Source organism: Agelaius tricolor, unplaced genomic scaffold (genome assembly GCF_023055355.1).
Source record: "Agelaius tricolor isolate 1412-34295 unplaced genomic scaffold, bAgeTri1.0.p SCAF_2, whole genome shotgun sequence".
Taxonomy (NCBI): Eukaryota; Metazoa; Chordata; class Aves; order Passeriformes; family Icteridae; genus Agelaius; species Agelaius tricolor.
In genome coordinates, this window is record NW_027269262.1 from 52,785,723 (window position 1) to 52,807,533 (window position 21,811).

At 36.8% G+C, this 21,811-nt stretch overlaps 1 protein-coding gene across 6 annotated transcripts in view; it reads left to right on the top strand.

Moving 5' to 3' along the window:
• The window catches only part of ASXL3 (ASXL transcriptional regulator 3), a 128,117-nt gene that overhangs the window by 66,266 nt on the left and 40,040 nt on the right, over window positions 1-21,811 (top strand). For 4 of the 6 annotated variants that reach the window (XM_071418849.1, XM_071418872.1, XM_071418863.1 and 1 more), the window contains 4 exons: window positions 3,231-3,352; window positions 15,706-15,823; window positions 16,744-16,863; window positions 21,339-21,502. In XM_071418849.1, the coding sequence (XP_071274950.1) occupies window positions 3,231-3,352; window positions 15,706-15,823; window positions 16,744-16,863; window positions 21,339-21,502 (524 nt within the window). The other 2 variants (XM_071418888.1, XM_071418880.1) reach the window with 2 other exon arrangements.

A 21,811-nucleotide genomic window follows, 5' to 3' on the forward strand; every position in this document is an offset into this window, starting at 1 on the left:
ATTTCATGTGGTCACATGCATTTTAATGCAGTCACACTTTGGCACAGATTGATTTAAATTGCTAAGTAGCAGAAGATGTTTTAAAGATTAAATTTATTCAGTGTCTCATATTTGTATTTCATTTCATACAGAAAAAACAATTATTGTTTTTTAACAATATCTTGATTATCTTCTAAATAAAGCTTGTATGTCAATTTTAGTATTATTTTTTGCTAATAAAATCAGTAGACTCTATAAGTTATTAAGCAATTGTATAATTTAACACAATGTATTTAGATTTTTAATGCTTGTGTCTTCTGCTTTTGGAAAATAGGCAATGGCATCTCTTACTTACTAGAGGGTTAGGTTCATAGCCATGTTTTCTATCAAGCTGGTTTTAAATGGAAATGGAAATTTAATTAAAACATAAAAAGTGACATTTAAAATAGTTTCCTACTATCTTACTATTTTAAGCTACAAGGTATCTGAAAAAAAAAATAGAATGTACAGAGTAAGTTTTATGATTGAAGTATAATTTGTTATAAATAAATTAGGTTGAGTTTCTCTAATCACAGTGTCATTTAAAATATTTTAAGCAGCGTATTTCAACCTCATGTATGTATTTCTTTAATCATGAACTACAGGAAAAACTCAGGATTTTTTTCAAAACTCTGAACAAACTAGTTTTGGGTTGCACTAAAGAACCCAGCCTGAAGTGAGGTATTCTTTCTGTATCTGTAGGAGAGATTGCAGTGATGGAAACTTATTGTTTCAGGGGGTTTCAGTTCCAGTTGTTCCACTCACTAGAACAGTCCCTCTTTCTTGGTTTAGCTTTGTTTTAAAAGATTCAAAGGAACAGAGGCAAAATAAACCAGTACACCAAAATTATTTTATGCAAAACTGAAGTAATTATAGGAATTGAAAGTGTATATATATATATATATATATATATATAAATTCTGTCACAACTCCAGGTTTATTGTTAAAAGAGAAATAAATGGAAGTAAAAAATTAATACAGAGCTATGCTTATTTTTATTCCTGTTATATCATGACTTTGATGTTTTTGGTTGTGGTGTTGAGCATCATCAGATAGTTGTCAAACCTCTTGAGGATGAGCTTTATCACCAAAATAAGTAGGGGAGACTCCTGGATAATATCCTAGATCACCTTTATGAAAATCTGAATTTCCCATTTCAACAAGAAGGTAATAGGAGTTGCAGTGAATCTGGGGAACAGGAGTAGGTTTATCATGACAGGTCACGTTGTATCTCTCCTGTTTCAGGAGGGGCACTTAAATTTACCAGTTTCCATTCTTTAGGGATTTTTGAATGTGTTCTCTTCTCCTCTTGTTAACTTTGGGGTTTGTGTGCACATGCTATTTCTGGGGTTTCTTCTTCACTTCTTTGACTCTCAATTACTCTTTGACAGTGAAAAAAAGTTTCTTTGAAGGAGAAGACAAAATCTGGGCGATTTGAAATGTCACATTTTTATTTTTATGTAGGTGTTCTTTGTTTCAGGAGCTTAGCTGTTGCAGTGATTTGGATTATATAAAGCAGCTATTGTTTGTTTTCTGCTGACACTTTGCAGCTCTTTTACGTTGTCTTATTTGATAGTAAGCTTTGCTAATCATGTGGAAAAGATTGATCCAAACCAGGTGATTCTGTAAACTCAGAACCTGTTTTGTGTTGCACCTTCTTTGTGTATTTTGACAAACCCTGCAAGTATAAGGAAAAAAAAAAGACAAAAATCAGTTATAAATCTTGTGATAAAATAGCATTTCTCTTACCTGGTAATGAAAAATTCTAATCTAATATGAGAGTTATCTTGGCACAATAGCTGTGCCATAGAGTGTATTCTCTCTTACTGAGGTAAGTTTTAATTACTTTTTCTTTCAGTGCAAAAAAAGGTTTAATATCACATGCATCTTGTGATGGCCATTACTTATTGATATCTAAATTGTCTGTGTCTTTTTGGCTTACAAACACAAATCAAAGAACATTACAATGTTTCTCCTCAGAAACATTGCTAAAGGCACGGGACTTAGCTACTTCAGGTGTCTGCTCATCCCACTGAAGGATGGGCAGAGAAAATAGATTAACACTGGGCTACATTATTTCTGGCACGTCTGTGCAGCCTCTTTGAGTGTATTCAGACTATTCTGGTGGTGTGCAAAGTATGGCAAATCTTGGGAAAACATTTACTGCTGCAAAACATTATAAAGAAGGTATGTCAACACAAAAACCAGCTTTGAATGCTGCTGGAAGGCAGACTTGGACTGAGTCAGCAGAGTAGAATGGAAGAAAATCTGCTTCATTTCTGAATCCATGCTAATGCTGGTTTAGCTGGGCACTCTTAGGTTACTAGTGAGAGTAATAGTAATGCAAGGCATTAAGAGTGGAAAGGTTTCTACAACCCTTTCGGTTGAGTTTGCTGACCACCAAGACTAATAGGATCCTCCAGCTATTCTCACAGCTTTCATATCTGTTTAATAAAGCTGTTAAAAAAAATCATATTTTCATTTATTTTTAACCAAGCGACTTTTTTCTGTGTCACATGCAACATTTATTCAAGAGGCTGTTTAATGCAAGTACTGTAGTATTTGTTAATTAAAGCATGTATTATTTAGAAGGCTGACAAGTACAGCAGCATGTATTACCTGACAAGTATAGCAGCATGTATTACCTGAGAGACCAGAATTCATCTTGCAGGATATTCCAGTCTACCCATTAAAGAGCAAAGTGTGTTCTTAGCTTTACCAAGAGGTACTTGTAAAGTAGGTGAGTCTGGCTCCTAAGAAGGCATTACAATCTGGTATGAAGTTACATACGTATGAATCTTTTTAGATCCAGGGGTCATCAGTGTCTCTTGTATAAATGCTCATTTGGATATCTTATAATCCATTAAAATGTGTTGATGAGGAAGGTAGTTTTTATCTAGTTACTGTGTGAAATCTGTTAAACTATTTCAGTTACCTTTCAGGACCTGAAAGGCAAAATATGCAAGGCCTTCTGAACTGCATAGAAAGGGTATGATGTGGTACAAATATTAGTGAAGCAGTGCATTTTCTTAGAATATGGCTGGATTTTCAGCTAATGTGGACCTCAAGATCAGCTGAATTTTCTACAGCAAGCTTTTTGTTTTTGAGGCATTTGCTTGTGTTGGTTTATTTTTCCATCCTTATGACTCTCCAAGAAATAGGGAAGGTAACCCCCGTAACAGTATTCTGATATTTTATTTCTTTTTATAAAGTTTGCCCAAAGCAGACATCTGAGGAAATGTCTTCCAATCGTGATTCAAGCCTTACTAATGCACCGGTGCAAAGCAAGCTAGTATCTTCCTTCCAGCAGCACACAAAGAAAGCACTTAAACAGGTAAGCTTGTATTGACTGATCATCAGTTGGCTTCCCTTTAGCATCTCTGTCATTCCTCTGTGAGTGGGATGTCAGCAGAATTTAAAGAGCCTCCTAAGGATTTTTAGTGTTATGTTTAGTGGCGTTTTGTTGGGGGTTTTGCTATGTTTTTAGCGAGGCTGCAATCCTATTTGTCATGAGTTTGAAGGGGTTTTAAGCACTTAAAGTCAATTTCAAGTAAGCAGAATTCTTTATATTATCACACGCCTGCTTTTCCTATGTAAGCATTTGTGTTGAAAATTTTATGAGGTTGATAATAACTTTTAAAAAACTTTGAAAGAAGTGCTGCAGATAGGAAACACTCTAGGTGTACTTGTTCAGTTTTTCTTTATGATCTGCTAACTATTTTTTTTTCATACTGAATTTGCTACTACAGGGTATAAAAGTGGGGTTGGGTTATTTTTTAAAAAAACTTAGGTTTTGGATGATTTAGGTTCCATGATAAGTATTAAAGCTTGCAAAAGCAGCTGATTATTCAAAGTCGCCTATTAGCTGAAAGCATAATAATGTGAAAATTATTTTCCAGCATTGCCAAATTAATTCAGCTTACAGCCAGAAAAATGAAAAATGAAAACTAAAAAGCTAGAATTCAAAAAACCTCTATCATGACCTCTTCTCCATTTGGAGTTGAGACTTTTCTAAAGTGTTAGGATAATGAGGTGATGTTGTAATTTTTCTCACAACTGCTCTCCTAGTTATGCTTAATGAAGATCTCGTATTTCATGGGGTAGTTTATTGCTGAGTTCTTTGTTTAGGCTTAAGTTAAGCAAAGCCTGTGCACATCTCCTCTAAACACATTAGTTTTTCATGCAGGCTGAGTTTAAATCCTATAAAATTAGTAGATGTTTATCATTCACATAAGGTTATGTTCTATTTAGAGGCTTTGAGGACTGAAAAGGATTATTAGATTGGGGTATTACACGTATTTGTTCAGGAAAATTGAGCAGTGGGCACAAAACAGCTCACTAACCATTAGGATAGTTGTGAAAAATTTACACTTCTTGGAAAGTCTTCTATACAGATCTTTTGGGATCTGTGAACTTCCCTAGGGGTGGAGGGAGTAGGCAAAGGGGAAAGAAGGGAATAAAAAGAGCAAAGCCACAAATGTTTGAACTTCTGTAATTGTTTAAACTCTACCATTTGTCATTTAGCAGATATGTAGCATTGAGAATAATTTTAAAAGGGCAAATTAATCAGAATAGCTTAATTAATATAAAAAGTCATAACATTGATGTGAATCTTTGAAAACATTCCCTAAGGCAATAGGGTTAAAGCAACATCAGAAAGTTAAGTAATCGATAAAAAGAAATTACTTTTAATTAAGTTGATGGTAATTAGATCCTGTACTTCAGAGTATGAGAGTAGCATTACAGCTATCAGCAAAATGTTTTCTCTATGCACAATGTGAGACAAATTGGCATTTGTATAGTAGAATAGTAATTTTTTGCTTTGCTTTCTCTTAAAATTTCAGATGTTGGCTACTGCCATATATATACATTGCAGGTTTGTTTTGGTATTGTAGTAGAGGTGAATAAACTTTAACAGTGATTCTATTTATAAAATTGCTGTTAGAGATTTCTTCTTTCGCTTTCCAATCTTTCAATTACTTTTATGGATGCATAGTACCTAAAATTCATACTAAGAACCTGTCAGGCCTTTGAATACAGAAGAAACTTTTGGACACACTATGTAACACTCTTACAACCAACACAAACTTCCTGATTCCATGCTAAAATAACAGAGGATAAGCCATCATCATACTCTCAGCAAGTGCTTATAATATATAAATGTATATATACTGTATATAATATACTGTAATGGGGTCTTCCTTAGCTGTTGCTTTTTATCTCCTGCAAAACAGTCTTCAAAGAATGAAAACCTACAAGTCAGTTTTCAGTTTCCTACTCAATTTATTTAAAACCAGTGTGTTCTTCACATTACTTTGATCTTGTATGTATTTGTTTTGTAACCGCTAAAAATAAAGTGAGAGGGAAGTTGATAATGTGCAGTTCTGCTTGAAGATTTGAGCTGGAAATAGAAGATTTTCACTACTGTTTATCTACTTATTAACTGCTCATATGTAATTCTCTTTAAATTATTATGTGCTGGATTTACATATGATTTGCTTTTTTAAATGAATTCTGGAGATATATTCCTGGGTTTAGGTTGCAATCTCCTGTTTGGCTTGCAAGAGCCCACATTTCAGGATGTTCTCATGAATCAAATTATTCACAATGCTGCCTTTCTTGAGCTCTGCAAGGAGCATGGAGGAAATGGAATTTTTGGGCCCTGGCTCTTGGTTTTGACTTCTCTCAGGTAGCAATGGATTCGGGGTGTTTTGCAGGGACTAAGGAGGTTTGCAGTTGCAGTGGATTTTCATAAGCTCTGTGTCAAAGATGAGCCCTTGTGTCCTCACCTTTCAAAGGCTGGGCTGCCATTTTGGTCTGGAAACTTTCTAGCTTCACCACCTCCCATGGTGTCCTTGTTGGGAAAGAGATTTTGAGTGTTTTTAAAACCACTGAGTGTGTTTCGTACTTCCCTTTGATTTCTGACAGAGTTTCAGTTTTCTCTTGTAAAATGCTTACACTTTGGTCTGAGTGTGATATCCCACAAACAAGTTCCTGTTCGTGAGGGTATAGACAAGAGCCTATGGTGTAGAGCTGCCTTTTATGCTTGGCTTTCTGATGGCAGATTTTACAGATTTCTGTTTCCCTTGAGCTGTTGGAAGTGCTTGGGCATGTGTGCCCAGCTGTTACTGATCTTGTACCTTTGAAAAGAAGGCTTATGGCACGCTGATTTCCTATCAGTACTGATCAGTTCCATACTGATTTACCTCATTTTCACACTCGAGAGTTTTGGCATGTAAGGACCTCTTCCTGGGAAAGTACTGAACTACTCCTGCATCTGCTAGCAGTGGTACATGGTCACACTACTGTGTGCATTATTCTTGCTCTGGACAAGGCTAACTCCAGTATGGACATCAAGTCATGGCATAGTATCTACATGCTTCTGTCTGGTCCAGTTTCTGTTCCATTGACTTGAGGTGATACTTTTTTGTGGAAGTCTTCGCTGTATACAGATTTATCTTTATCTATCAAGATGTTCTTGGAACATTTCTCAGAAGAAAGGATCATACCTGCAAACTGGCCTCACATAGGTAACACTGAGAATGTGTGAATATCCAGGACATTGAGGTGGTGTTAGTGTCTGTTGGACTCTGATAGCCAAGTGTAAGAGCACCTTGCCCGTCAGTGTACCAGGTGGTGCCTGGGTCAGTACCAAGAGAGGAGAAAGAACTTGAAGATGCGCTCTAATGGTGTCTGGGATGATAGTAGACCTCCCAGACATGGAAGAAAATCCTGCCTCCCTTTTGGCACTTTGGAATCAGCACCAAGAAGGGTACCCATAAATTTTCTGTTGGGAGAAGAGAAGGATACTCCATTCAGACTCAGGATCTGAATACAGAACCAGGACATGTCTGAGACTGTGCTGGGCATCCAGATCTCTTTGTAGAGACAGAAACTCCAGAGACAGCAGCCAAGTGGGTTTGGGAGGAGAGAAGCTCAGGAAATAAGGGAATCAACACAAGGTATGTCACTGCCATGGTTTGTTTTGTTTTCCTTAACTTTGGGCTTTGTCTGCATGCTTGGTGGCTGGGTTCATATATGTGCCACTATATAGTTCATAAAGTGGGTAGATGCAGTTTTTTAATGAGAAGGAAAGCACACATTTGTAGGATTTATTCTTATGATAGAAATGGCAACTCCACACCCTTTTTTTCCCTGTGGATGCTGTCACGCCCCAAGCAGTAATAGAGCAATGGGGAAGTTAGGGTTTAGCTCATATATTGCTTCTGAATTGTAGGACATTAGATGTGTCCAGCTCCAAATAATATTTCAGGCTGACATTTCTACCACAATGTAATTCTTATTTAGAAACTAACCTACAAGAGACTAAATTTCAAGATGGTCAACACTGTAATTTAGCCCTGATTTACCCAAATTCATATAACTAGTTTATCAAGATATGTTTGTTTATTTTTCTTTTTTTTTGGACACAGGTGTCCAAGTATCTAGGTTGACACTGAAGGTAAAATCCTGATCTCCCATGAGGGTGGTGTGAATTTGCTTTCCTGTCTTCAGCTCACACTGCTTACCTTTCTTTGGGAGAAGAGCAAACTCACCAGTCTTACTCCCTCCGCACTCATTCTGTTAGGACTTCTTTCCTTGACTACAGCCAGATGCAGGTTATCTTGAAGCATTTTGCTGTCCATAGGAAGTAATCCACTATGAGTCTGTCTGTGGTGTCTCTCGTTTGACTCATTTGAGCAACTGCTCCCTCACATGCTCTAATATAAGCCTGATACATTTGCCTGCCCTGCTTTCCCTTCCTCACCCCAAAGAAGCAAAGGTGACAGAAGAGATCATTATGATTTTGTCCTAATCACTTAGAATTTAAATGCAGGGTGTCTTCCTGAAAGGCTCTGAAAATCCACTGTGAACTGAGAGGTATTTTTTGTACTGAATTCCTCGTTATAGAGAGTTTGGTGCAGTTGCTCAGTGTTTCTCTTAACCACCTTCTTATGTTTCATTTCAGATGCAACAAACGTACCAATGCCACAGTTGGAGAATTCTGGCTCCCTAGCTGAAAAATTTGATCAGATGTCTGGCAACATAAGTGATGATTCTTGACAAATTTTCCTGACAACAAATGGAAAAGAAGGAAAACATGTTGCTTTTTGACTTCTAGAGAGACATGGGAAGGGACATTGGAGTTTACAAAATGCATTCCGGAAAATGGAAGTTTGAAGATGATAAACTAAACTGATTTTCTGATTGCCAAGACAAGTCTAGGGAAGAGGACAGAGAAGCTATGGCAGGGAGACTGCATAAGGGGGAAAAGAAGCTGGGAGAGCAAGAGTTCCAGCAGAAGCTGTTCAGGGAGTACATGCATTGCCCGAAGGCTGGCTGCACGGTATGTCCCTCTAAAGGTCCCTATGCATGGGCAGCACACACCAGCTGCTCAACACAGTGCTTTGGTAAGACCCAAGACAATGTTTGTGAGACTTTCTTCTGGGTCATCCCCGTGGTCCTCAGTCCTTCCCTGTGATGGAAAGAAAGGGACAGGAATCCACACAATCCCTGCTTTTTACTGCTTTTGTTATAAGTGCCTCCCAGTTGCTGGAGCGTTCTGCTTGTTTCTCCTCTAGGGGTGTTTGCACAGCAGGCTCCTGCATCTTTTCTGTTTTAATAAATGTATTTTAGAGAACTTCTTAGTCTGAGAAATAACTAAAGAATTTTAAAGCACTTTTAGGTGTTGAAGTGTAGTTGCCCCTCTAGCTCCATGTCGGACAGTATCCCTCATTTAAAATATGTCCTGGCATGAGCATTACCTTTGTTTAAACCTGCCACTGCAACATAGTGAAATCTTCTTCCCAAATATAGGTTGAAAGTGTTCTCTTCTGTTCTGTAGATGCAGTGGCTTTTTCCAAGTCTCAGGTAGTCAAGCTGAAGATAGCAGCCTAGTTCTAAGCATTGCATTTACCTGTCATGTGTTTCTGTAAGTAGCCTGTCCCTTAAGTAGCCTGGGGAACTATTTCAGATGGATTGGTCATTGCTGTTGTATTTATGAAAATAAAATCACTAGAGACTGGAGTCCCAGTTAAGCTTTTCCATTGGAGTTACGTGATTTTTCCTTGTAGTGACAGTGAATATCTAAGTATCTTCTTTTGGGCCATGTGAAAGGAACAGCTTCTGATTTGAATAGTTTGTAACATGAAATTATATCCAGGTGTCAATGAATCATGCCTTGCTTTTGAAGTGCATCCTAGAAAGTGTTGGTCTTTTCAGGAAAAGGCAGGATTTGGAACAGCTCACAACTCTTCAGAGCTCTAGAAAGCCTCCTACAAAATGTTGACAAGCAGTTATCTGCAAATGGTGTTCCAGGAGCTGTTGGGTAGGTCCCCAGAAGTCTGTGTGCTCAGGATGTGTGGGCAAGCAAGAGTACCCAGGCTGAAACAGGATGTCAGGCAGAAAGACATTACACTGCTTACATTGGTGCAATGTAAATTCTCTGAGTGGTAATATGAGAAGATTTTTGATCTGCAGAGTCTAGCCATTAAGCCTGTGCTGTATGCTTTGGCCCCTGTGCAGAGGGTGCTTGAAAATCAACACATCATGGAAAGTGTTGATTACTGTTTTAAGATTTTGTATTGACACTGCTATCTTTGTTTTAATTTGTTTTTAAACTGCTTTCTACAAACTGTTTCCTTACCTACATGTGCTTTGTTGTGCCAAAGAACCCATTTCCCCATAAAACACTTTTCAGCTGATGGATGTTGTTAATTTAATACTACACAAAACATTAAAAAAAACCCAATTCTTCTCTTTGTTCTAAAGCTTTCACTGTGTTGATGCATATGCTATCATCATTCCCATTCACATGCAAGTCAAAACAGACATTGAACAGATCACATGTGTTTTTTGTCCTTTTTTCTGTGGTTGGGAAAGCACCAAAAGCATTTACTCTGCAGTCTGTCGTGATCTGCAGCAACTGTAGCTGTGACTGCATTGTTGCAATCCCATAGAAAGTAGTGTAAGCTTGCAGGTGTACAGACACACATGTGAACAGATAAATCTCCTTGTTCTGCCCCACAAAGGTCCAAGCACTTCAGTTCAGTGTTAGTTAGCACACAGGTAAATGTTCAGTGTTAATGTGTACTATAGTCCTACAGAAAGCCCTACTGAAAGCCCCTGAGCCCTACTGAAACCTAATGAACAAATTATTTTTTATTCCAAATACAGATGTAACTATCACAAGGTAGGAGGATGGCATGGGACAAGAATAGATGCTTATTTGAGAAGGTGTTAGCAATTGTTTCAAAATAAACCCCAGGTTTCCAAACTTCCATCCTGCTGATTCTGACACTACTTTTCATCTCCAGATGACCAACTGTGTACTCTTGGCATCACATGAACATGTTTAGTGTACTAGTATGGTTGGAAGTAAATTAATTTGCTTTGGAAATGGCATTTTGTGCTTTGTAGTTGTTTCCATAGGACATCTTTATTGTGTTTTAGTCTTATGGTTGCATGCTTATGACTGAGTGCTTTATTTATGTTTAATATAAGAATTAGTGGCATCTAGGAAATAATAATGGGTTTACTCTTCATGATTTGTGGTGCTTACTGTTTTAGTTTAACTGCTCTGTCTGTCTGTAAAACAGGTTGCCACTGAGAAATTTTAATTTAACTGAGATGTGGGAATTAAAGGCTCTTAATTTTACTAAACAAAATGAGGGTGACAGAGAAGACAAAGACTGGATTTGGTGGTGGTGTTAAGTGAATCAGTGATAAACCATAAGTCTGTTTCATCTTTGTCAATTTGGGATCCATAACCATGATGTAGAGTTGTTACTTATTTTGTGCAAGAGACTTTGCTCAGTGTATCATAGCCGGTGTTTTCACATGGCAGAATGGAGGCATTCCATAGCTTTGCATTTCTGATCCATAATGTGTGAAATTTCAAAGGTTATGTTTCATTACATGAGTTTCAGAATGTAGACTTGACATTTATGGAACAAGTAGAAATCTGGGACGATGTTGCTTAATGCAACCAAGTGTTACATGTCTTTGTTGATAATGACTTAATTTTTAACATTCTCAGCGTGTCACGCATTTAAGCTCAAATGAAAGTGGTTTTCTGCATTAATGGTTTATCTGTGTGCTCCATTTTTTCATTCTGAGTTTAAAAGATGTGGGAAAGAAAAATAACAAAGAAAATTGCCGAGCAGCAGTAAAATCAGAGCACAGAGGATGACAGTTTGCTTCTGATGCTCTTTTGGGGAGGTATTTTGCTCCCATCTCCAGTTAATGTTTTAGTTTATATTGTTTCCTTTCGTTCCTGCTTGAAAGATGACTTTGAGTTTTTACTGAAGACAGTCAAACATTGTGTCACATGGGTGAAGAAGTCCTTCCTGTGTTAAGATCAACTAAACATGAAATTACTATTCTTAAGAGCATATAATGGCATTCATGAAACCTCCAAAATACTGCTATACTCCAGTAGGGATAGAAACTCTCTGAAAAGCAGAAGGAACCTTGCTCTTGTCACCTCTTTATTTAAAAAAACCCACTTGGAATTAGAAGTTCACTGTTAATTTCATGGTGTTTTTCTTTTGCCATCTATCTTCAGAGTTTATATTTTCTTAATTTTCATCTTTTTTTTTTATTTTGAATTCTTTGGATGAAAATGGATTGATAGTTTACTTAAAGATTTTGGCAATAAAAATAACTTCATTAAACCAAATAATTATGCCAAGCACTGTATAATGACCATGGCAGTATTATTCAACAGATGGTCACAGGTTCATTTTTATGAATGGGAATACTGGGAATTCTCCATACTCATTATGTGCGAGAGATTCACAGATGTCCTTTGCAAATCTGCTTGTGAAAGGCTGGATGTAAGTATTATGTTTTGGTGGTAATTTTAAGAGAGCTTGTAATGTTTTAACTTGTATATTACATGAACTTTCATTTCCTTTCATTTTTTTAAAATTTATTTGTTGTACAAATAGGATGGTAGTAATGTCTTACAGAAGACTACAACAGTGATAAGTTCTAGGTATTTAAAACATGCAGCTTTTTTAACTCAAGCATTTAGCATGATGTGATTGAATGCATTTGAAATGTAAACATAGCATCTCATTAAAGAAAAATATTCTTTATTTAAGCTATCATATGCACTACATGTGTTTTTTTCTAATTTGCCATAGTGAAAATGACACCTTTCCATTTGGTAAAATCATCATCTGTTTCTTGCAGTTCTGTAGGAAGTCCAGCTAGGAGGTTATATATCTCTAAATATGGATGAGATGGAAAAGGCTGTGTCTGTGAAAGATGACAATGTAGTATGTGTTAGTTACTGTTTCCGTATCTACAGTGATATCTGGAACCATTTTTCTGTGGAATAAGTTACAACATTTCTCATTTTCTTCAGTGCTAGTTATAAATTTGATTTATTTGGCCGTGGTGACTAGGAAAGCACTAAATTAGCTTGGCGCACTAAAAGCTCAGTATAGCAGGCATTTGGTGCATGTTTCACTTGGAGTAATCTCATTGACTTCCCAGCTAAGTAGAATTAATCTTGGGTTACAAGCTTCTTGTCTTATCCTACAGTAGTCTTGTATTCTAAAATGAATGGCCCTCAGGCTAGGTATAGAGAAGTTTTATATTTGTCCTCAGTGGAGACTACAGAGATTGTCCTTCTTTTGTACTTAACTCCTTCTGGTGTTTGGCTTCCCTTGAAGCTGGGTGTCAGTCAGCAGTTTCTCCTGCTGCTGGGTTGTCTTGCAAAGACTTGTCTGCCCAAAAATTTCAGATCCTGCATCTTCGAATTCAGGGGAGAAATTAGCACAAAATTTTTGCGATTAGCTGGGCATATCACAACAAGAATGTCTGTGCAGAATCTCAGCCATCTCTTTACCCTGCAAATCATATGTTAGATTGCTTACTTGTTATCTTTGTACCCTCTTCTCCTGTCTTGTATCTTTCATTTGACAAATGAAAAGACAGAGAGGCATGGGGAAGGTTATGTGCCTATTCTCTGTACACAGGGTAATTCACTGGTAATTCGTTAATTTTGTGCTAAAAGTTCTACTTGGATTTAACATCCATATTGTGGGGAGTTGGGTTTTGGGGGGGATTTTGGGGTTGGGGTTTTTTTTTGGTGGGTTTTTTTGTTTGTTTGTTTGTTTGTTTGTTTTTGGTTTTTTGGGGGTTTTTTTCTTTTTTTTTTTTTTTTGTTTTTGTTCTACAAACTGTCCTTTAGGTGTGTGTGGCTTTTCTGTCAGCTTGATTTTCAGACTTCACTTGGGCCCTTTTTGGTGATCAGTTCCTTGCGCTGTGAAACTGGAGGAGCTGGGGAAGGGACTGGCAGTGAATCAGTGCATGTTAGGGAAGAAGAAACCCTGAAAAACAAATGTTTGTCAAAGGGAAATGGTGTTTTTGCTTGACCCTCATATATAGAGGTGCTAAGGCTGTAGCTAGAGAAGTGTGCTATGCCTCGAAGTAAATAGTTCTGGTACCTTTGTCTGCTCCCAACTGTATTTCCTCATCTGATTGTCCAGGGAGAATCTTGCATTAGTGCTCCATGGGCATGAGTTGGCCTGTGCTTCTTGTAAATGCCAGATCAGTTGCATAAATGTGTGCATAAGGACCACAGGGGGCCCTGCCAGTAACAGAAAAGAAGGTAAGTGGTGCTCCTGACAAATATTGGGTACCGCTGCCCTCACTCCAGCAGCATGTGTCAGCTGAGGTGTACGAACACTCTGTGCCTGTCACTGGTGGTGGATACACTGCTGGTTCCTTTCTCTGTTTCATGGGAGTTCAGTCTAAGCATTGAAAATCAACTGTGAGGCTTGACAAAGAATCTGCCTTTGTCACAGTGACTGTATAAATCAATAAAATGGTGTTTCCGTATGGATGCTGGCCACAAGACTGTGAAACCTTGGTGAGGGTGGAAATTGTCTTGGAAAGTCAGGAGGAGGCAGGAGGCAACATGGAGCATTGTTTGGGCTCTAACCATTTGCCTTGGTGGAGGAAATGAGGATGACATGAGGCAAATCAGGCTGTGGGGCACCATGATATGAAGTTGTGTTATATTGGTGTATTGGTGGTGCAGACATTGCCAGTCTTTTCAGTTAATTTTTAATGAACTGTTTCCCACTGTCTCCGTGGTATTACTGTTAATTAAGGATCACCTGATTTGCCACTTAGGTTTGCAGGGTCATTTTGAGGAATTTTGGAGAAATGTTAACACTTTAGAATTTTCTGTCCACAAGTCTGGCTGTGCTTGCTTGATACCAATATGAAATTTCTGTCTCAAAAATGTTTGAAGTAATAGCTGTTCTTTATGGCTTTCTGCTACTTCTTTGGTTCAGTGTAGATCTGACCAGCTTCCTCTCTTTGTTTGATTTCAAGTGTTCTAATTTGATTTTTATTGCACAGTGCTTACGTGTCCTTTCAGATGTACAATAAAATGGGTTAATCCATGAAATAGCTTCTATGTGGCCTGGTGTATTTTATGTTGTGTAGAGTGTTCTTTAGAGGAATAGACCAATATTGATTTCTTTCTTCTCAGAGGGTTTTTTTTCCTCTTATTTAGCTATGTGAACAATTTGGAAAGGTATTACAATCCATTAAAGTTATAGACTTAAACCTTACAGGGCATAAGTCATTCATGCTCATAAACCTATAGGGATAATTCATATCAAATATGTACCTTGTTGATATGGTATTACTTTAATAAATCCCTCAAGTTCATAACACAAATCACAATTGCAAAAATAGAGTGCACAGTAAGAATGGAGAAAAATAGACAGGAGGCTAGGAGAAGTCTGTATTAAGCCCAGCCCATTCTGATTAATTCCAGAATTTTAATGCTTGCAGATGTATTAATTGGCAGGTATTCATATTTTTATGTTTTAAGACCTTTTGAATGATATATAATTTTCCATATAAAGCAGTCTGATGGGTATTTGCTATTTCTAATCTGTAGATATTTTCTATTACATTATCAGCCCTGTATTTGATACATTTATGAAACACAAAGCACTACCATTTGTAGAGATTTATTCCTGTATCATTTTCCCCCAGATTTGCCAGAACACCATCATGTTCGTGTTCTGAAGGTTAATGCCCAAAGTCAAACAGACAGAAGCCAAATGCTGCAAGGTTTCCAAGATTAGGACTGATTCCCTTCACGAAAATAAATGATTCCTGCCATGTTCAGTGATTTTGTGCAGCACTACTCACGGCTGAGTGAGTGCATCAATACTGTAGTCCTTACATGCTGTACATACTGATGACACTCTGTGTTAACTTGATTGACTGAGCAGTATACTGGAGAGGATGCACCTGCAAGAGATGTGCAGACATATATATTTTTATTCTGGTTTTGAAACATTTTGGGTTTACTTTTTTTTTTGGAAGTCTTAGTTTCACATTTCATGGGTTATCATGTTGTGCTGTTAAGGTAGAGCAAACAGTTACGTGCTTCTTTGTTGTCAAAATGGATTGGAATATGATCTAAGGTGCATCTTCTTTCTCTATAAAAAATGGAGAAAAAGCCTGATTTTGTATTTTAAAAGAAAATGACATAAAGAGGACGAGTGTGAAGTCTGCCAAGTCAGTAGCTGTGTAAATTATGCTTATTGTAAGGGATTCAGTTTAATGGCAGAGAAATGTCATGTGTAATTCACTTATAAGCATTATTTTTTGCTACAGTTATATGTTTTGTTATCGTTTTTGTAGGCTTTGAGACAACAGCAGAAAAGAAGAAATGGAGTCTCAATGATGGTAAACAAGACTGTTCCTCGTGTTGTTTTGACACCATTAAAGGTGTCCGATGAGCAGTCGGATTCACCTTCAGGTAAATAGCTAAAGGACCGTTTGCAAGATCAGCTCTGGTCACAGAGCCTTCCTCTGAATCAGATGTGTAGCATACAGAATTTGGAATTGCTGAAATACTATTTCCACTGGGTGGCTTTGTTTAACGTCTTTATTTCTTTATCAAGACTCGTGTCTCAAGGATGGAGATTTTTCTTTAATAAAGAGCTGAAGGCACACAGTAAAATGACAATTGGTAATAGCAGCAGCTTTAAAGGAATGCAAAGTAACATTTTGTTTGGCTCTGGAGCTCTAATGGAGGACCACATGCTGGTATTCAATGCCATAAAAAGAGGAGGGGGGGAAAGGCTTCTCCGTGAATGCGAATTTGTGTCTCAGTTCTGCATTGCAATACTCAAATCCTTTTGTTAGATTTTCTTCTTATACCATGCTTATCACTGCAGCATAACCTTGACCTTTAGCTCTCGTGATTAAGTTACTTCATTTTAAGAGATTTCTGTGTCTATGTTTAACACAAATTGACAATTGTATTTCCAAACATATCTTTTCTTTAAATGTTTCTTCAAAAAGAAATTATCTTTTTTTCAGCCTTAGGTTGCTTTACTGCCCCATAACTTTAACTTAAGGTTAAAATATTTTTAAAAATATCTCCTGGGCATTATAGAACTATGTTATTTTTATTAGATCACTGAACATTTTTATTGACTGCAGTGTTCAGTAAACTTTAGTTTTCAGCACTTAATTGATTTATTGAGCTTTTACTTCCAATTCCTCTGATGAGGAGGAATTGTATTGTGACCAGAAAAGTATATTGCCTTTCAGCAAGAAAATGTCAATTTTTTTTAAATCTATTTTTGTTTGTTTATGGTGTAGGGGGTGCTGAGGGGATTGTTAGTAAAAGTGCAAAAGCATCATATTTGAGGGATTTTACTTTTTCCAAAGGATCGGAATCTAAAAATGGCGAAGCAGATGGTTCTGATAAAGAGATGAAACATGGGCAAAAGTCTCCAACTGGAAAGCAAACAAGCCAGCATTTAAAGAGATTAAAAAAATCTGGTTTAGGTGAGTAGGAGTAAAATAAATATCTTACTTGTAATACTGATATTTTTCTAAACTCTGTGTTCTCTTGGAAAGTTTTATTTTTCTGTTTACCTGTCCCTTTTTCAAACTCAGCAGCTGATCCTTTCTCAAGAAGACATCTTTCTGTCTGCCTGGAAAATCCATGGTCAGTTTTTTTTTCATCCTCAGTGGTTGCTTTTTAAAGTTTGACAGACCTAAGCAATTGCAGACAGAGAGGTGATTTAGCAAGTAGATTCTGATTGTTATTTAGTGATTTTTTGGGGGTTGGGGGCAGTGTGTAACAGATATTCTTTCTTCATGGTGAATTTGCTTGCCTAATGTGCATTTATTCCCAGAGATAGTAGCATATTTGCTTACGTGCTTGCCCGATTAGAAGTTAACATTCTCTGTTCTTCATTTTCATTATTGCACGTCATATAGAGATTTGGCATAAATGTTTTGGTTGGCTCTTCTTTGGTTGATTTAGTTCTTCAGTTGGATCTGTAACTATTTTGAAGCTACATCTCTTGAGGGGGTAGATACAGTTTCTGATTTTATTTTCTGTGGGTTTTTTAGTGAGGTTCATGGATCACGTTCTGTAATTAACAAAGAATTTTCTCTGAAGAGATGCTAAGAGTAAATTCCAAATCTGCATGTCATAGGCAGATTTTCCTGCTCTGCATGAAATTTAATTGGAAAAGTTCCCTAGGGAGCACAAAATGTAGTGTTCACTAAGACTCTTGTCTCTGCTTAAGTGAAGTCAAAGAATGACATAACTGTTTCTTTATCTTTACAAAGTACTTCTTGCATTCATTAGAATGCTGAATCATTTAGAGAAGTATTTTGCAATGTGGCCATGTTGGAAAAGATAACAAACAAGCTTTTTGTAGTGCTAAATCCTAGAAGTTATTTTATGTCTGTCTTTGTGGGGATAAGATTGTTCTTTATTAATCATCCAGCCTAGTCCTATTTTTATATATAAATGTTCCTGTAAAATAGCTCCAAGGCACTTTACTTCCTAAATGCCATAGGAGAGTTGTTCAATGTGCTATTGCCAGTTCCTGGCAGTGTAACCTATAAGCCTTATTGTATCACAGCCTCCCATGAAAGTGTACTTTGGTTTCATACATGATTTTTCTGCAGATTATCAATCAGTCCCATGTGGATAGCTAGTTCTCTGTGTTGATCCAACATCATTATTCAAAATAGACAATATTCCCTCAGTGTTACAGCTTTTGCTATGTAAAGTTATATTCAATGTTAGATGATTTCCTGTCATTTTTCTCTACATTTAAACTGAGATGCATAATTTCAAGTATATATTCCTCCCTATCTTCAGTTATGACATCAACTGTTGGCTCATGATATCAAATGAATTCATTAGGGTTTTTTTGGTGGATTTTGGAAAATAAATCTACTGGCCTTTTGGGACACCACACATGAAGTGCGGGGAACTTTGTATAAGGTTTAAGGGTTTCTGTTCTTGTACTCATGTTTCTCTTATGACACAGCATTTCTTGGGATGCTAGAAATGCAGTTGTAGAGCAGCTTTGAGAACAGGTCCAGGGTCCTATGTAGTGCACAATTCAGGTCCAGATATTGTTTGATTGTCTGAAACTCTGCTGATCTGCCCAACATTCACGACATGTTGTGTTTGGTAGACTTTCTGAGCTCTGATTTAATAAGATTACTTTTTTTTCCAGATTCTGCCAACTGTGTGATTTCTGTCCTTTTTCTCTTTTCATTTTCATATCTTGATGTAGACCTATGGTGCTGCCATGTCCTTATGGTTAATTCTCTGTGTTGAGGAGTAAACTCTTATTTTCCAAGGCTGCTAGTCTGAGTTTCCCTCTTGTCTTACAGCTTCTATTTCTGATTTGGACAGTGATACCCTTGAACTGTATAAGGGTTCAAAATGTCTTTCTCTGTGGAAAACAACATAAAAAACACTGGCACATGTTTTGTCATAAACTCTTCTCAGAGCTATGATTAGTGATGCAGTAGTGTCATACTTCCATGCTGCTCCCAAATACTTCACTAAATCTTACTACACACTTGGGACCTGCTATACAGAACCTAAATTAGCCATAGGAAGGGTGCAGGAGAGAGAATTTGTTGTTTTTCTGAACAGATTTTGAGGGGTTTTTTTTAAGTAGAACTGTGGTGGGCATCCACAGTTGCTACATACACAGAAGCAATACACACATTTCTTCCAGAAGCTGATAAAGCACCCATAGTATTCTGCAAGTGATAAAAGGCCAAATAAATCAGAAATTGTAGATTTGAAGGCCAAATAAGTCAGAAAAGTAGATTTGACCCTTGTCTTGGGCTTTTAATGCTATGAGAGTATCTTCCACTGAAGGATGTTACTGATTTTGCAGTCATGTATCTTATTTCAGTTTGGATTATCTCTGTGTGTATGCCTTCCCATAGGATATGAAGCTCTAGCTGGGGAAAATGTTACTCTAATTTGAAGTCAGTTACAAGATGGGGATATGTATTTTGTATTGATTAAAAAAGAGAATATACATACATGCATTAAAATTCAGTACATCATACAACTTGTGTTATGCTCAGGGACTGTGTTCTTTTTACATTTATATTTAGTGGGTGGAACAGATGGTGAGGATAGTTTATTGTGATGCATTCATGAAAATGGGCATTTCTTCCACGCAATTGTCCTGTATAACAGGGCATTCATTTGTTGGTAATGGAGTCTTAGCTGTACTGAAATTGAGTATGTTAGAAATATGTTTTGGAAAAGGTTATCCTGTGCTGAGTGCAAAGTATTTCTTGTCTCATTCAGTTACTATCAGCTGCTGAAAAATAAAATAAAATTACAAGGATGTTTACAGGAGGCTGTGACTGAAGTAGAGCTTTTAGAATTTACAAATCTTTGTTTTCTTGCATATTTATATTTTGTAGTTACAGACTTTCAGGGAAGAGACCACTATAGGTCCTCTAAGAAATCCAAAGCATAGTTGCATTCCTTCTATTGTGGTTACTGTTAAGTAGCTTGTAGCATTTGAGACATTCCTAATAGTCAGTATGCCCAAATTTTTTCATTTTTAAAACATATTTAATCTTCTTAACGTGTCACTTTAATTGTTGCTGAGAGGTCCTATGTAAATGCCAAATGCCATCATTCATCATAGCAGTGGAATAATCTTTTAATCACTTTTTTAGGGTTTCTGATGGAGTTCGTGTTTTATATAGTTCAGACCCCTCTTACACCATTTTTGAAATATTTGAAAGTACAACAAACTGAAACCTGAAGAAGTGTCCTGGGAGGGGTTAGAAGCTTTTGAGTTTTTCCAGCCACCTGGACTTTGATATGTTAAGACTCAGAGGAAAGAAATTATTGTAGCAGAATATATACCTTGAAGCAGATAGCTCTTTAGGAAACTTTAAAAAGTATTTTCTAAATATTATCCTAGAAATACTAACAAAATCAGACCAGACAGGATCTCCAGTGGTCATCTAATTTGTTCATCATAGGTCAAAATCAGATATGCATCTGTCATTACTGACAGGTATTTGTCTAACATATTCTGAAAATATTTTGATGGAGACTGTAATATCTCCCTATGGATTTAATTCAGCATCTCCTTGTTCTTGGTGGTTGAAAGCTTTCTTTTCTCAGTATCTTAACAGATATATTTCTTGCTGTGCAAGAGTTTAAGATGATAGCCTTTCTGTCCACTGTGTAAAGTAAGAAGATATTATTCTGTAGTGCTGTGCATGAGCCATGTGTTTACTTCCCTTTCCCTCTGCTGAGCCTTTATCTTACTCCTGTGTTTCTATCGTTCCTCTCATACCTTGTTTACTAATCTCACAATTCCTGCTGCTGCCTTCTGTGTTTTGATCATTTTAGATCTTAGTTCTTAGGAAAATTCTGAAAAATTCTTTTGTTTTTAATGTTTTCAAGCAGTAACATATTAAATATTCTCATCTCTTTGATCACACTCTATTCACACAGGTTTTAGCAGGTGCAGTGGGACAAGTTCTGTAGGCCATAGGGCACTGCTGATGGCAAAAGAGAAGCTGTCCATAATTATTGATTCACATCAGCCTCATCAAGCAGCCTTTTGCTTGAAAATAGGTGCATGTATAATTATTGTTGATGACATGACAGGATTATTTTCTGTGGCTGTTGAGTTGGTCTTGAGCTGGAAATAAGAATATGTCATCTGTGAGGTTTACTGGAACATAAGAGGTCAAGAGACAAATGCATTTTGTCTCTTTATTATAAAATAAAAATACTTTATCTTCAAGAGACAAATATAAAATATCTTTTATAATTATACAAATATAAAAGCTGTTAAGACACCTAGAAAAGGCTGTGTTACCCTTCTCAGAGTACCATTTCTCTAGAGCTCATTGTATTATACAGTAAAAGCTAAAAACTTTAAAAGAAGATTTGTTCCTACTCTCTTCCTTTATTTATGTTTAAAGTTATTTCTGTTTATTTACTCCAGGACATTTGAAATGGACCAAAGCTGAGGATATTGACATAGAAACACCGGGATCTATTCTAGTGAACACTAACCTGAGGGCTTTAATAAATAAACACACCTTTGCTTCTTTACCTCAGCATTTTCAACAATACCTCCTGCTTTTGCTTCCAGAAGTAGACAGGCAGGTAAGTAATATCATAAAATATTTCTATTTTTAATAAGACTTTTTTACAGTCTGTTTGCATAGGCTGATTTGACTGACTAGGAATCGTTCCAGGAAAGAATTAGGAAAATCTCCATATTTCCTTAGGTAAAAGTGTTAGATGTAGAATGACTATAAAGTTTGTCTGTGAAAACCAGCTCCTCCTTTTCAGGAAGCAAAGCTTCTTTACTTCCTGAAAATTCTGCAGGTCCCTGATTTGTCTGAATGGAAACTGGGCAGCAAATCTTTCAAACCTGCCGAATTATTTAATTAGCTTTTCTACCTATGGTGT